Source organism: Stegostoma tigrinum, chromosome 4 (assembly GCF_030684315.1).
Source record: "Stegostoma tigrinum isolate sSteTig4 chromosome 4, sSteTig4.hap1, whole genome shotgun sequence".
Taxonomy (NCBI): Eukaryota; Metazoa; Chordata; class Chondrichthyes; order Orectolobiformes; family Stegostomatidae; genus Stegostoma; species Stegostoma tigrinum.
In genome coordinates this window covers 62,315,375-62,332,606 of record NC_081357.1, presented here as the reverse complement: position 1 = coordinate 62,332,606, position 17,232 = coordinate 62,315,375, and the positions used below count along the sequence as shown (strand labels likewise).

The 17,232-nt window shown below is 40.1% G+C and overlaps 1 protein-coding gene across 2 annotated transcripts in view; it reads left to right on the top strand.

Annotated features, from left to right (window-relative positions):
* The window catches only part of cep85l (centrosomal protein 85, like), a 284,881-nt gene that overhangs the window by 32,049 nt on the left and 235,600 nt on the right, over positions 1 to 17,232 (top strand). The window contains exon 1 of one of the 2 annotated variants that reach the window (XM_059645374.1): positions 11,293 to 11,603. The exons of the other annotated variant lie outside the window; for it this stretch is intronic. Within the exon in view, the coding sequence (XP_059501357.1) occupies positions 11,543 to 11,603 (61 nt within the window). The 5' untranslated portion in view covers positions 11,293 to 11,542. Of the gene's footprint in view, positions 1 to 11,292; positions 11,604 to 17,232 lie in introns of those variants that run through there. 2 annotated transcript variants of the gene reach the window in all.

Genomic DNA, 17,232 nt, shown 5'->3' with positions numbered 1-17,232 from the left:
AACTTGTCCATACCAGCCAGATATCCTAAATTAATCTAACCCCATTTTCCAGCATCTGGCCCATATCCCTCTAAATCCTTCCTTTTTATGCACTTGTCCAGATGCCTTTCAAATGTAATTATACGAGCCTCCACTACTTCCTCTGGGAGCTCATTACATACCCGCACCACCCTCTACCAATATATAGCTTGTTGTCTTTCCCCTGCCATCTTAAACTCTAGTTTTGGACTCCCCTATCCTGGGAAAAAGAACTTGGCTATTCACTCTATTTATGCCCCTCATGATTTTATAAACCTCTATAAGGTCATACTTCAGCCTCTGACGCTCCAAGGAAAATAACCCCATCCTATTCAGCCTCTCTCTATAGCTGAAATCCTCCAATCTTAGCAAAATCCTTGTAAATCTTTTCTGCACCCTTTCAAGCTTATCAACACCTTTTCAAATGCAGGGAGGCCATAATTGAATGCAGTATTCCAAAAGTGGCCTAACCAATGCCCTATAGAGCTGCAACTTGACATCACAACGCTATACTCAATGCACAGACCAGCATATAAATACAACAGCTACAACAGCAAGTCTGAGGCTAGGAATTGGCCTGACTCCCCAAAGCCTGTCCATCTACAAAGCACAATTCAGGACTTTGATGGAACATTCCTCACTTACCTGGATGAATATGCTTCCAAAGACAAAAAGCTCGACACAAACTAGCACTAAGCAGCCTGTTTGATTGGGACTCCAAACCACGTTCAGTATTCATTCAATCCATAAGTGATCACATTCATATCTGTTTGTACCAACTACAAGATGTACTGCAGTAACCCACCAAGGCTCCGCCAACAGCACCTTCTAAAACCAAGTACAAGCTTGCAGCATATAGGACAAAGACAGCAGACACATACAAATAGCACTACCTACAAGCTCCTTTTTATATCACAAATCATCCTGACTTGGAAATATAGTACTGTTCTTTCCCTGTCATGGGATCAAAATCCTAAAACACCCTTCCTAAAAATACTGGAGGTGTACATAAGAATGCAAGGCCAGGAGCAGGCTATTCACTCCCTTAGCTTATTCCACCATTCTAAAATTATGACTGGTCATCGTCCTCAATGCCATTTTCATGTGCTCTCTGCAGGTTGCTTGATTTCATCAGTGTCTAGGGATCTCTGCCTTGAATATTCTCAATGATTAAGCTTCAGCACAACTATCTGCAACACATTAAACCTACAATGGTTTAAGAAATTATGAACACCTATCCAAAGGCAATTAGGAATGGACAATAAATGCTGACCTACCTGTTGGTAATCCCCTCCAATGAGTGCATGAAGTTATGAAAAATGTTTCCACAAGTAACAGTAGACTTCCAGTACCTTACTCAATGAACGTTTGTTTATGTGTCAGCTTGATTGTAATTGTTACTAACCTATTTTACCATGAAGGACATCAACATTAATACTGACCCTGTACTTGCCCATTTGCACTACTTTCTCACATAGAGTTTTCAGCAGACTCACTGGCCAGCAGCCATGAGGGTGAATGTCAGATATGTTCCCCTTCTTAGCTCGCTGGTACTGAGGCCAATGGGATCTCAAGCCGTCGACCAACTAGAATCTTTCAAAAGCAGCATAGATCTGGATGGGGGTAGTGCAGTGGATGGGGGCACGGACAGAGATCAATTTTAATTTGACTGTCCTATCATTGTTGCTTTTCTGCTCTTTGCTCTTTATTTTGGGCAGCCGCATTAAACGTCACTAAGGTTATGGAGTAAATTTGTAGCTCGGGTTGTGGGTTTTGAGGTTGGTTGGCTCGCCGAGCTGGTTTGATGTTCTGCAGATGTTTCATCATGCTGCTGGGTAACATCCTCAGTGCAACATCCTCAGGACAACATCAAAATCCTGGGACAAGCTAAACAGAGACAGGCATGGGAATTCCGAGAAGCCTGGTACTCCATGAAGAAAGCCATTAATAAACATATAGAACTCGACTGTATATATGCTCCTCTACGAAGGAAAACCGGAAGTGAGGCAGTCTAGCTCAATGGACTCTAGAGTTTAAAAACCAGGCAGGAAAACACGCCGACGCTTCATTGGAGGCTGCACTGATGATGTAACACAGCATGGTACAAAATGTCTGTGGAACAACAAACCAGCTCGGCGAGCCAACCAACCTCAACATTAAACATCATATTGGAAATCACAATCCATTGATAACATGTGAAGCTGTATGTTGAGAAATCACTGCTACAACCCACTCAGTAATACTTGCCAGAGAAAAAGCACATCTTTTTCATTCTGTTCAGGTTTTACTGTCAATTCTACTCTGTGCTCACCTGCTAAAGTTTCCTTTCTGTCAAAATACATCCTTTCCAGAGAAACAATAGCTGGATCTTTCAGTTTGTATGTTTTAGTGTTGCACCACGAAGTGAATTCACCTGATGAGCCAATTTCTGTCTGTCCTGTGCTTCCATTAGCTCTGTCTTTGGAACTTGCAACACTGAGTGCCTGTTGCAATTGTATAGGAAAATTAAACATCCTGCCAAAGTTAATTTCAAGTTTACTCCTTGGTTGAAATAATTAAGTACTCGGAGAAATACGAAGGCCATTGTTGTTCCTTATTGACCTCCCAGATGTAAGGATCCAAAATTATGAAGCAAGGCAAGACAAACTTGAGTTTTCAGTCTGATACAAGGACTCCAGAAGAAAATGGGACCACAAATACTATGGAAAATATAACTCTGGGACATGGCTTTAAATGTGAGGGTAGAATTAAAGAGTGAACAGGTTCAAATTAGTAAGAGGAGGTGTTTTAACCAGTATATAAAAGGTGATCTTTATGATGATCAACAAGTGGAATGGATCCAGAGCAGAATGATGAAGCAAAAGACCTGGAATCACAGAAGCAACGGCAAACAGGGCGTGCAGTTATGTTTCTTTGGGTGGATATCTTTAAGAGTCAATTACTTTCCTGATATTTAAGTATGCAAATATACTTCATTTTCTGTATCTCATTTTAACTGCATCTTCTCAAGCTTGTACCTTTATTTGTGTGACTACATTTTATCTTTGTAATAGTTCCAGTATTCTTCCTATAATACATGACTAAGGCTAAGTACATATCCAAATCTTAGCAATAAATGCTGGCAAAACTCACCAGCTTTTGCAGCTTCTGTGGAGAGTGAAACAGAGTTAACATTTCAGGTTAAACACCTCTCAGTAAGTCAATCTGTTTCTCTCCGACACATCTAACCAACCTGCATTATCTGTAACCTGTATTATCTATTATTATGTCAGCATTTTCCTTAAAGGGTTCATAGTCTTTTGTTTTGCTTCTGCACAAAATCCCAACTTTGACCTTTTGATGTACTGTACAGAAATATTATCATTTCCTTGCATTTATATTCCATTTACTTCATGTAAACTCCAGGCTATCATAATCCTTTTTTTTAATCACCTGCAAACCTATTATTACATATCTGCCTGTCTAAGTTCTAAATCCTGCTCCAGTACTTACTGCATGTTATATATAAATCTCTTTATTCCCAAAATGTATTACTTCACATTCACTGGGCTACATTAGTTACCCCAAAAATGTGTCCTTTGCAGTCTCCTTCATAGTGGACTATCCCTTCTGAATCAGTGTGTTCAGCAAAAGATGATATAATTTTCTGCCCGTGCCAAATAACCTTTGTAAATATAGAACATGACAGGTTCCAACGCAAACTCTAGAGTACATTACTAGCTATAGTATACTACACTGGGGAGATAACAATTTGCTGTTTCCTTCCAGGTGTCAATTGCTCCCAAAAATAATCAATTGATCATGACGCAGAATTAATTCATTTGAATTTGAACCAGGACCTCCTGGGTCAGAGGTAGGGAAATTGCCACTGCACAACAACAGCCTCTGTGTGATTCTAGAATATAGCCAGAATTAACAGACTGCACATATCAGCACGGAATTCCAAATTAATGCTTATTAGCAGTACATAAAGCTCGCCTGAACTTCTTACAGGGGAGCTTACCTGTGGTGAGAGTAGTTGTTTGGAATTCTGTGAAAGCTAAATCTGAGCTGGGAAAGGCAGACAAATGGCAGAATGTAGAAGCGAGCAGTCAGGCTTTCTGTTGCTGCACCAGAACTCTTGTTGGATGGTGTCAAGAGGAGAGAAGTCTGCAGTCATACAGATTCAGGATGCTCTCCGGACACACACAAGTGCTACCTGATAGTAATGCAGGTCAATGGTAAATGTTTAGTCCCAAGGATCTAGATGCACAGCCACAAGAAATTTAATAACTTCTCATACCTCACCAAGGTTGGTGGATTTATCTTTAAATGCAATATTCCATCAATTGCACCATAGGCCTCTGATGTTATTCAAATCCTCACACCCCCAACTTTTAACAATTCTTGTACGCAATATTTATCGCTGCACTTCACCTTCAGTGAATTGGTACTGGTGAAAATCTTGCATCCTCACAGCTTACATAAACTGTCAGCTTTTCGGTCATGACAACTGCATCACCCAATCAGATCTCATGCATTTCCTGGCAAAATTACCTCTCTTAACAGGGCAAAGCATTGCACAACAGGAGCTGTGCCTTCCCGTGTAATCTAACCCACATGGAGAAGACAGAAGTGAATGTTATCAAAAGATCTATGGCTATTGCCAGAGATCAGGCTGAAGTCCATTGAAGGTGATGGTATCCCTATACCCAATCATCCTTCCTACATCTAACTTCCTCCTCATTCCACAAATTGCAGATGTTGTAAGCAGACACCTTTTTACTTTTAGCTGTTCCCATATCTCAACCATATCCCATACATTTCTCTTTGCAGAAACCCAAGAACTGCAACCTGCTTAGGTCATGAAGGAACAGCAAGAATGCAATGATTATAACAATACGCAATCACTTAGAATTTACATTGCAACCACCAGCTACTGACACTGAGTGTTTCAGAGGTTAAGGTAGAAATAGATTAGAATTTGTTGAGATGTTGACAAACAAGGCAGGTATAAAGCTAAGAGCTCCTTGCAGGAGACTGAATTCACACATAAATCCTGCTGCAGCAGACTTGGATGAAGATGCTGATGAATCAGGCTCCAGCAAAAGGCTAAAATAAAAACCAAAATAATGCAGATACTCGAAATCTGAAATAAATACATAAAGTGCTGGAGAACTTTCGCAAGTCTGGCATCTGAAGGTCTGAAGGTGAATCATATTGGACTTGATACTTTAACTTTGCCTCTCTCTCTAACAGCTGAGTTTTTTCAGTGCTTTCTGTTTTGCAGGGAAATGCTGATGGATATTAACAACCACATGCTCAACGCACTCAGCGGCCAACCAGAAATTCTGTCTTAACTGTCAAGGAACATGAAGGAGTCTTTGCTTCAAAATTTAGTGCTCATCCTTTTTAGTGTGGAAACGGTGGTCAACTGAATTGGCACAACTATAGATGCAAACAAGTTGCACTGAATGATGGCCAATGTTGGTCCTTCCGTTGTAGCTCAAGCAGTGTCCAACAGCAGAATGAGTGTGGCAATGGAAACTCAAACTGAGGCTATGCAGGTTCTAACTGCCCCCACACCATCTCATTCCAAAGTTATTCAGATCTAGTTTTTGAGATAATGGGAACTGCAGATGCTGGAGAATTCCAAGATAATAAAATGTGAGGCTGGATGAACACAGCAGGCCAAGCAGCATCCCAGGAGCACAAAAGCTGACGTTTCGGGCCTAGACCCCTCTGATGAAGGGTCTAGGCCCGAAACGTCAGCTTTTGTGCTCCTGAGATGCTGCTTGGCCTGCTGTGTTCATCCAGCCTCACATTTTATTATCTTGCAGATCTAGTTTTTGCCATGTTTAAACTGCCGTCTTGAAAACTGACTGTAGCATTATGGCTGCAGACAAAAGAACTTGCCAGTTTACATGAAAGCCCGGCAATTGGTCTATCAGCTGATTGATCGGATCATGGAGATATTCCTCAGGGATAGTGACAGTGCCTCCCTTTGGCAGAAAATGGCTGTGCTTGCCCCTAGAAAGTAACATTTGTCCTCCCAACACTATTAGTCTGCCCATACACCTGCTGTTCCCTGCAAGACACCCAACCCAGATTGCATGCTGCCAATGTAATCCAAAGCCTGGGCCTACTAGGCCAGAACTGAATGAGGCCATCGTCCAAGGCCATTTACAGTCTTCCTCACTGAAAATCAACAGCCTTCCGTCAACCATGCTTCAGCTACCAGGGACAGTACTGCAGGGGAGCACTAGGACAGGGAAAGGCAGCAAAGAAAGGTACCAAGAGGGTATGTAAGCATGAGAAGTGTAGCTTTCAGTTTCTCTGGAGCCCATTGCAAGTCAGCACCTTGGACTGAGGGTGATGGTGCCCTGGATCCATTCGAGCCCTGCCGCTAGGATGGCAGACCGTGCCCTGCTATGCAAGTATGAGGAAGGTCCTGCCATCACATTCCCTCCTTGGGATGTCTCCAGCCATGCTCCCAGAAACAGAGGACCTCACTGAGCAGAGCTGCCGATAGCCGATATGTTGTATATAAATGCACGCTGACCAGAAAAAGCGAACTCAACAGTCACAACACGTCTGAAAGGAAAGCACTCAAAGGACTAAGAAAAGACAAGAAAGTCAAAAGTGCACATGACAGTAATACTAAACCAACAGGACTCCCTGTCCAAGCCACATACACTTTTAGCTGATGAGAAAACATACAGGCAAGTGCAGACAGACCCGACACCGCATCTGGGCAACAGGATTCTCAACACACTAAAGAGACTCAAATAAACTGGAAAAATCAACAAAACAGACTGCCTAAGAATGAAGGGTCTTTTTCTGATGAAGGGTCTCAGCCCGAAACGTCAGCTTTCCAGCTCTTAAGATGTTGCTTGGCCTGCCGTGTTCATCCAGCTCTATACCTTGTTATCTAGGAAGATATTATGACTGTTTCTGAGTAACTGGCTATGGCAAATATTGACATTGATGATGTGCTGCCTGTGGCCACGTACCAGCCAGACATTGAGGAAGTGCAGCGCTTTCTGTTGTGTTGCACAGCAGAGTTGATGTGCAACACAAATAAAACAGTATGTGGCAGTCCACAACACCCTGTCACGAAGAAGCCCATAAAATGATTAAACCCTTGCTCTGATTTTATCCTCCTGTCCTGCCTGCAAGAAAGAATGAGGTGAAGTTCTCTCTCATTGAACCAAGAGCATCAGTAACCTCTCCTATACAACAGCGGACGGCAGACTGAAAAATGTTGCTAGTATCTTTAGCATGCAGCTGAAAAGAGGCAGGCAAATGAAGACTAATCAGCACAGTCACTTTCACAGTTAAGACAAAGATAATCCTTGCTGTGCTCCAGGGTTTCAGTCATGACTGCAACAGTGACAGATTTTCATGGGTCACTCCGAAAGGGCTGTAATCTCACATACTGTTCCTCACTGAGGTTAAGGGCATAGGACTGCTCCCTGAATTGCTTGACAGATATGCTTCCTACTGAGAGCACTGCTCACTCACATCATTCCTCTTCCAGAAGCTTAGGCTCTTCTCATTTGGCTTTGATTACTTCCTCAAACTGCCTGCTCCACATTGGCCTGGCAGATGGTAGTTGTAGACTTATGAATGGCTTCACCAAGAAGATGTTCAGCATGCTGCACACCAAATGTTTGCATGTGTGCTACATGTTCCTAAAGGCTATTGTAAACTCCCAGAAAACAGCCACTGCTAAGGCTAATTTATTGCCCTTGTGTCTGAGTCTTCACAAGCTTTTTATATGACACTTTATCAAGCATTTTTAAAACACCCAAATAAACCACTTCCACTCACTTTTTCAAAATGGTCAGCAATTTCTTTAAATAAATTAGATTAACTATCATGACTTACCCCTTGTAAATTCATACCCCTGATTAGTCTTTACTATTCATATCCCTTGTTCCTGGAAGTTTTTTTTTAAAAAAAATCATCACCTCAATGCTGCTTAATCCATAATACATAACTCATCCAGTTCCCAATTTGAAATAGATTCACCACCTTGTTAGCTCTTTGGTGCAAATTCTTTTCTGGAAAAATGTTGGAAAATATGGTAATGACTTTTGCAACTTCATAACCTCCAGTGCTGATGACATCTGGTGACGTAGCCACTAAAACTATTTTCCTACATTTAACAGTTTCATTTACTGATTCTTCCACATCAGATGCCTTCATGAAAGACATTGTAGTTGGTCTAACTTTTTTATTCATCCATATAGCTGCAGCCTTTGATCCAGCATTTTAAATGTTAGTCAGAATCTTTTTTTCAATTGTACTGTGTATCTCAATTAATGGTGCCTTTTATTTCAAAGTTCTCCAAATTAATAATTTGCACATATCTTTATGAGGCAGTTGCATCTTTTTTAGTTTTAAGGTGCATCTTGATTTCTCCAGGTTGCTTGCCTTGAAGCAATGTGGATAAGGAGCATGAAGCAACTTATCTAGTTTTGCTTCCTGAAGTTCACTTAAGCCTGGTAGGGGCACAATCCTATCTGCTGATAGTCATGATGTTGCCTTCATGGTCGGTCAAAGAGCTGCCATCATGGACCATCAGTCTGTGGTGAGGGATTGTCTAAGACTGTGTTCCAAGCTGCATATAATTTCTCCAATTCTAGACGGAGATTGAATATCTTTTTTCTTTTGATTGATAAATATCTCACAAGTGCTTAATCTAAAAGAGGGGATTTATGCATGGAGGCAGAAGATATGGTACTAAATGAATACTTTATATTTGTCCTTGCTGTGGAAAAATATGCTGCTGAAGTTATGTTGACAGAGGTGCTAGTTAATGGATAGGCCAAAAATTTTTAGAAGAGGTATGAGAAAATAAAATGGCTATACTTATAATAATTAGACTTTAAGGCCGGATGGGTTGAATACAAAGATGCTGAGGGATGTGAGGGTGATAATATACATATAGAAGACTGGAGAAATGCAAATGTCACACCATAATTCAACAAAGGGTGTGAGGACAAATACACCAATTATTGGCCTGTGTGGTGAGAATGCTTATTGAAACAATGATCAGGGAATTTTAATGGCCATTTGGACAAGTGTGTCTTAATTAAGCAAAATGAGCACGGATTTATTAAACACAAAACATGTTTAACAATTATGATTGAGGTTTTTTTTCCTCAGTTAGCTGAAAGGGTTGATGTTGATATGGTTGGTGTGGTGTATGTGGAATTGCAGAAAGTATGTGATGAAACACCACATAATAGCCTTGGCAACAAAGTTAAAGCTCACGAAATAAAAGTGAATGAGGCAGCTTAAGTGTGAAGCAGGCTGAGGTGAAAGGAAACAGAAATTAGTGGTGATTTGTTATTTTTGGACTGGAGGAAGACACACAGTGTGCTACAGTGAAGACCACAGATTTTCTTGATTTAATTGATTTGGTGTGCAGAGCATAATTTCCAAATTTGTGGAATAAGAAAAATGTGGAAGTAATGCAAGAACAAGATGGAGCAATAGACTTCAAGAAGCCATTGATAAGAATCAGCAAATATACAGCAACTTACATTTGGAATAGAGAAATGTGAATTTGTAATAATGAGGTGAGGCAATATAAGATACAATGCATTATTTGAAAGTGGGTGCATGTGCAGAGCGACTCAACATTTTTGAAAATGGCAAGGCAAATTGAAGAAGTGGTTATTGGCATTTTGGTTTCTGCAAGTTATGGTGAACCATTATAAGATACTTATTTGGCTTCAGGTGTATTCTGGACACCCCAATTTAAGGAGGATGTGAAGATACTGGAAAGGATGCAGGAAATATTTACAAAAACAGATCCAGTGATGAGGGAGTTCAGTTAAAGGCATTAGTTGCAGATGTGTGTTCTTCTTGGACAAGAGAAAAATAAGAAGAGGCTTGACAACAGTTTTCAAAGTCATGGTGAGTCCGAATAGATAAGGAGCCGTTGGTTCCATTGGTGGAAGGATCAAGAACCAAAAGGTGCAGTTTTAAGCTGAATGATAAAAGAAAAAGAACCAAAGATGCCATGAGGGAGAACGTTTTTTTAAACAGGGAATGGTTAGCATCTGAAATGCACTGCCAGATTGGTAGCAGCAGATTCAATTGTGGCTTTGAACGGGAAGCTGGTAATTTTTTGAATAGAATACGTTTCCAGGGCTTCAGGGAAAGAGTAGTGGATTGGGTCTAGCAGTAAACTGGCATGGGCTGAATGGTCTTTTAAGCTGTAACTATTCTGTGATACTGTGAACACTGTTTCAGATTCAACAGGAATACTGCAACAAAAGTTCTTCTGGTAAGTTCCTTGAGATATTGATACTACCCTTCAGGTGCTTTATAAATGAAGTATGTAGTTGATAACCCTTTTTCACTTCTCTAAAGTTTAGTGTCTTCTGTTCCAACTGGTTTCTTGCTGGTCTTACCTATTCCAGTAACTTCAATTCTGATACCTTAAAAAAAGCCCTGTGGTTAATTTCAGGAGAAAATTCTAAGAAGGTGCATCAACAAACACTTTAAAAGCAGTGTTACGTAATAAATATCATTTGGTATAGATTGTTGACAAAAAGGTAATTGCAGTAGGTGTGATGAAATTGATGGAGAACATCTTCGTGTTTTGCCCTGCTACATTGCAACATCAAAGACACACGTTTATTTTGTGTAAATTGGATTCTTGCGTATGAGGTTTTAAAAACTAATTTAGAAAATGAACCACCTATTGTACTATACGAAGCCAATGCTCACGTAAGTATGTGATGTTATAACACTTCCTAAGTTGGTCAGCTCTGTAGCAAAAAGAACTGGGGAATTCATCTGAGTAATTCTCATAAACTGGAACCATGTGACAAATCATAATAGTTCCCAGGGAGTCTCCGTCATGTGCGCACTTGGAGGTCTCAGTGCTACCACAGTCTGAGGAGAAATTAACATGATGTATTGTGCAGCAGATGCATGACAACATTGAAGGACTGCTTAGAGGTGGACCTTGGGGCACAGACAATCAAAGTAAAAAAAAAATCTCCATGGAAAGCCCAGCTGCGCTACATTTAACTGGCTGCAGATACGTGTTAGCACGGTAACGATGCCCATTCTGTGAAACTGAAAACCAAGTGGGGAAAAAAAATTCCAAATCTTTTAGCAATGGTTAATTTCTCTCTCTGCTCTTGGCAGCTAGTAAAGGCTTACAGACTAAGCTAATAAGTGACAGCCCAGAGGTTTTGTGGGAGGAGACTGAGCTCTATTGAATTCGCCAGTGAGCACAGTGCAGCTCAGTGAGATCACATCCTAGTAATCCGGCCAGGCTGTCTGTATCAGTGTTTTGGAGCAGCTCAAGGTGGGGGGCTGCATGATATCCTCAGGATCACAGCAGCAGGAAACTACAAGAATCTGTTTACTTCACCCTCGGGAGTCACATTCGTACAGAATCTTACAAAATGGACCTCAAGTAGGACACTGTTTCAAAGTAGTATTAAACAACTGAATTCAGTACTTTTATGGTCAATTCAGGATTACTTTTGGTGTCATTATTCAACCCTTCGCTATGTGGGGCAGAGTAATTTCCGACTACAAGAGTGGATTTATGAACTGTGGCAGACAAACAGGTAAAAAGCAACTTGAAGGCGATCCTGATTTAAGCAGATTTTTCTTCTCGCTGAATAAGAAAGCAGCAGCTGGAATGGAATGTTCCCACTAGCAGTCTGTACTCGTTGGGAACGGTTCAAGATTATCTTCTCTAAATCACCACTTAGGCTTTCATGACAAGGATAAGAAAATTAAAGCTGCAGTCATATTCGGTGTATGTTGATCCAGATTGTGAAGGCACTCAGTTATATTGAGGTTAATTTAGTGACAGCGGTTCTGTTCCAGAAAGTGAAGAGGTGCCTCATTTAAATGGAAACTAAGCTTGTTCCAATGAACTCTAAAACGATGCTTTCCTGTTCTTTTTAATAAGAGTAGACGCACAGTTACGTGTCGGTTTTACGCGTTGATTGTCAATCTTGCGTGACAGGCCTTGAACTTTAATGTCATTATGTCCTTAGAGGAATAGTGTTCATCTAAAGGGAGTTTCTCACACATTTAAATTAAGTTTTAAGATGACTTTGACAAACGCTGTAATTTGAAATGTTGGAATAACATTTCTGTCATTTAGTAATTTATGGCAAAGTTGCAAACGTGTGCAAAAGGAATGGGATTATATTCCATGTTCTAACAGTAGAAATCAACTTGAACTTTTTTAAACAAATTATCTGTTTTGCCTAAAATTTGCTTCTTTATTCAAGTGTATGCTGGTCTCTTGTTTTTTGGAAGCCTGAGACTTATCAATAACCTTATCTCAGCCCAGATCTAAAGGCAAAATCTTGAGGTATTTCAAGGCTTCATTTTGATGACAAGTGTTCAGGGTTTGATTTCTCTAAAATTAAGACTTCCTCTTTGCTTTGAATAGCACTAAAACAGACTAATAGTCTACGTTTGATGTACCCCTGATAGTGAAATAGAACATACTTAAGTAGTGCAATTGTTCCTTTAGTAATTTAGCCAAAGCAATAGGTGAGCTATATTAACATGAAAAATTCAATTCAACACTCCAACAACTCTTTTTTTAGTTCTCCAATTTCTCTCCTAAAGAAGCTAATTTAGCTTGAGTATTAGTCTAGCCATCTCCTGTACCACACTGAGGTGGTCATTCTTTTGGTTTGAGCTGGATGGCTGGCATCAAGGTGCTATATACAGCTGACCCAGATCCTGTCCTCATCTGCTATCCACATTTTCCAACAGTGGCTCACTGATTAGTGATTGAGAGTCAGGAAGCCTGGCTTTATTTCTCCCCACTACAAGGAGGCACTAAAGCCAATTGTAAACATGGTATGATCATCAACTTGAGATAAATGAATAAGCTTCGCCTGTTATACACTTAAGAATGAAATAGAGCAGTAACTTAAAGCTTGGTCAGTAAGTGTTGAAGGCGTGGAGCTCTAAGGTGAAGCATACTTCAGATATGTTCAAGAGTAAATCATTCATAATTCAACCCAAATTAGTGATCAGACAAGGCATGTCATTGGCTGGTGTGTGAGGATGGGAAATGTTCACACTTGTGTAATAAAGCATTCTCTTCTGAGGAAAGGAAAGTCCATTATGTTGGTGTCCGTGTTTCTGCAGCCAAATGCAGCACCTGAGTGGTAGATAACTGAACTATAGAATAATATCCCGGTATCCCATTCAATCCTTCGTATGTTGAGTTAGCTGATACCAGAAGAAGCAATGGAAGATGCACTACAATTTCTGTGGTTCTTGGTTGGGAAGAAATTCCCTAATTTTTCCAATGTTAATTATTACAGGGAAGAATAGATGTGATTGCCTCCATAGTTAAATAGTTTTTTGATGCACATTCATGTCCCTGGTTCAGTGAATAACAATGACGACTGGGGTGACATCCCAGGCTCTTGCCATTACCAATGAACTATGCCCAAAAAGAATGACCATTCCCATCAGGGAGAAAATTTGAGTAGCAATGTGTGAGTTAATTGTTGTAACTTTGTAGATTGACATTAAATGATTTCTGGCTGCTCTGTATTTGATTGGAGGCTATGGTGAAGACAATAGGTGTAAGATATCAACATTTCTGCTCTGCAACATTCATGATCCTCACTCTGATAAGCTCAAATACTTACAATTGTGAAATCTTAAAGCAATATTGCATCTTACTACTTTCAAAGTATAGGAGAAGCTCATTACAGAGGCAGTGACTCTACAGTGTTGCTTTGCACATTGCCTTCAGGGACTGAAGTTAGTGTGAGGTTAGTTCACAGTGCAAATGGTTTATTTTGTTCCAAGATGGAATATTCAACTTTTATTGTTTCCCTTAGATAATCTCGCAGGAACAGCATTGTTGGTCGGTGCAGTTTGACTTTTTGGAATATGTCTATACTACCAATATTTTACAACTGCAGAACCAGCTACGCAACAATAAACCACTTATTTCAATTTCAGTTTTTATTTTGAGTGTTAAACCTGCTTTAAACCTACATAATTGGGCAGTTTTTAGAAAGGACATTTTAAAAAATGTGTTAAAGCTAATCATTGCTATGTTTAACAGTTTAGTTTTTTTCAGTACAGCTTAAAATGGGTTTATCACAAAAATAAGCACTTTTAATCAGCATCACAACCTGAATTCAATTGTAAATACCTGAAAATGACTTTACAACCAGACAGAACCACTAGTATTGGTAATCACTCTTTTTAATGGATAAAATATGTTACTAACTTGTCAAACAAACCAAAAGCATCTTTGCACATTAAAAGGCTTAATTTCAAGAGCCTCCTTGAGGCTGGTAAACAGGCAAATTAATTGAACCTCATCATGGTGATCCATTCACTCTGGAGAGACGTCTAGTTTTGTGGCAACAAATATTTTCTGAACGGACCCAAACCATTTGAGGGAACTCAGTCTGCACTTTTTCTTGATCCTCTGGTTCTACCCAAGATGTTAACATGAGGCCATGACTGACATTGCATGCAATGTTAATTATCTCATGGAACTCTTTGGAAGATGAGCAAGGAAGTTGCCCTTAGTGCCCTGTCCAATGATTAATCTTCAGTAAATATTACTAAAACAGATAACATGGTGTAGAGCTGGATGAACACAGCAGGCCAAGCATCTTTAGAAAGTAGGGTCCAAACCCGACAGGTCAGCTTTCCTGCTCCTCTGATGCTGCTTGGCCTACTGTGTTCATCCAGCTTGACACCTTATTGTTCCAGATTCTCCAGCATCAGCAGTTCTTACTATCCCTTACTGAAACAAACTATTTGGTCAGAATCGCATTGCTTTTTGTGAGACCTCAGTGTGCAAATTGTTTGAGCACTTCCTACATCACAACAGTGACCACATTTCAAAAGTACTTAATTGGATGTCTGGATGTCAAGAGGCCCTGAAAAATGCTACATAAATATAAATCTGTCTTTCATTTGGTGAGATTGCAAACATCTCTTGTTGACCACTTGGAGAGATTAATACATTATGCAATATGTCCATGTTGTGGCTCATTTACAATAATAGCACAAAAACTGCCTACTTGTGTTTTTTTTTTAGTGCACATGTGCCTCACATAGCCATTGGGCCCAATCCTTAAGGCTTCTGCTCTTCACCATTTGAAGTTGAATTCAATGAAGGTGACAAATCCATACGCGCAACTGCTGGAATTGCACCCCTTGTAGATTTTCTAGGCCTGTTGGTAATTCTCACACCAGTTATTCTAGCAATTGTCAGGATAAAATCTTCAAGGAAAGGTGCGAGAATGATAAGCCCCAAAATTCTACAGTATTCTCCACACCGCTGTTATAATGCGAGACTAGTAAAGCAATTTCCACCATCTGCAAACATTCAGGGCCCTGATATTTTCTGTAATTAATGCAAACTTACAGACTATACAGTTTTAAATACTGAACTTTCTGAGACTCAATTTAACTTGCAAGTCGCAATTATAAAGATAAACAAACTTTTATATTGGAGTTCATCTTTGCCTGGATACTAATCTGGTAGATGATGCTGATTTAGATCATCCTCATTTACATGAGGATCAGGTGGTTACTAGAATGGGTGTAGAAATGGTTGTAAATATCAAGAATTACCCTTGTTTCAAATCTTCAAAGACAGGCTTCACCCTAATGTTATAGTAAAAGACTGGTAGCAGAAAGGAATTTATTGATTTCCTCAGTAAATACAAGAAGAAAAGTGAGTATCTTGTTCTATAATCCAAATTATGCAACTTAAAATAACACTAAAACATTGGCATCTTGCCTTTGATATATCCTTGAAGTAATTACAGCACAGGAAGAAGCTGTTCAGCCCACAGTGTTTCTGCTAGTCCTGGGCAAGAGCAAATCACCTAGTGCCACATTCCCAGCATTTCCCTTTAGCCAAGTGAATAATTTCAACTCAGATAATCATTCAGTTCTCTTTTGAGTGGCTCCATTGAATGCCTCTCCACCATACTTTCAGGTAGAGCATTCTAGATTCTAACCACTCTTGTATTTTTTTAAAGAAAGGCTTTTCTCATAATACCATTGCTTCTTTTGTCAATTATCTTAAATCTGAGTCCTCGGCTTCTCAACACTCCTGCCAACAGAAATGGTTTCTGAGTAACTATTCTGTCCAGAATATTCATGATTTTGAATGTTTCTGTGAAATCTACATCTTCTGTTCTCCAAGAACAGCCCCAGTTTCTCCAAATCATTGATCTATGTAACTGAGGTTCCTTATCAGTCTAAACACTCCTGTGAATCTTTTCTGCATTCTATCCAATGCCTTCACAACCTTCCTAAAGTGTGGTGCAGAAAATTGGATTCAGTACTCTAGTCAAGGCTGAATTTTTTTGTGTTGTTCATTCATGGGCTGCTTTGTTCTGAATGGAGCCAATTGTCTTGAGTGATGTTGAAGCTGCACTTATCTAAGTAAATGGGCCTATTCCATCCGTGCCTTATAAATGGTAGATTTTGAGAGTCAGAAAGCAAGTTAATCACTGCAGGATCTCTAGCCCCTGAGCTGCTGTTGTAGGTCCAGTATTTGTATTGCTAATCCAGTTTAGCTTTGGTCGGTGGTAACCCTCAGGATATAATACTGATACCATTCGGTGATAGTAATCCAATTGAGTGTCAAGGGTTGAGGGTTAGATCCTTTCTTGTTGGAGATGGTCATTGTCTGGCCTTTGAACGATGCGAATGTTAATTTCCACTTGTCAGCTGAAATTTGGACACATCTAGCTGGATATGGACTGACTACTCCAGTGTCTGAGGAGTTCCTATTTGGAGCTGAATGTTGTGAAATCATCAGTGAACGTTCCCATTCCTGTCCTTATGTTGGAGGGAAGGTCATTGAAGAAGCAGCTGGAGACAGTTGAGCCCAGAATATTGACTCTGACAAACTGCTGCTGAGATGACTGATCTCTAACCACACAACCATCTTCCATTCTGTTAGGTATGACTCCTATCAGTGCAGGGATTCCCCGCCCCCAACCTCCCCAATTCCCACTGATTCCAGTTTTGCTCAGAATTCCTTGTACCACACTTCAATGCATGTCAAAGGCTGTCACTCTCACCTCACCTCTGGGTGTTCAGCTCCTTTGTCCAAGTTTAAATAAAGGCTCCTAATGAGGTCAGAAAATGTGTAAGCCTGGTTGAACCCAAGCTGGGCGTCACAGAGCAGGTTATTGCTGAGCAGGTGCTACTTGATAGTGC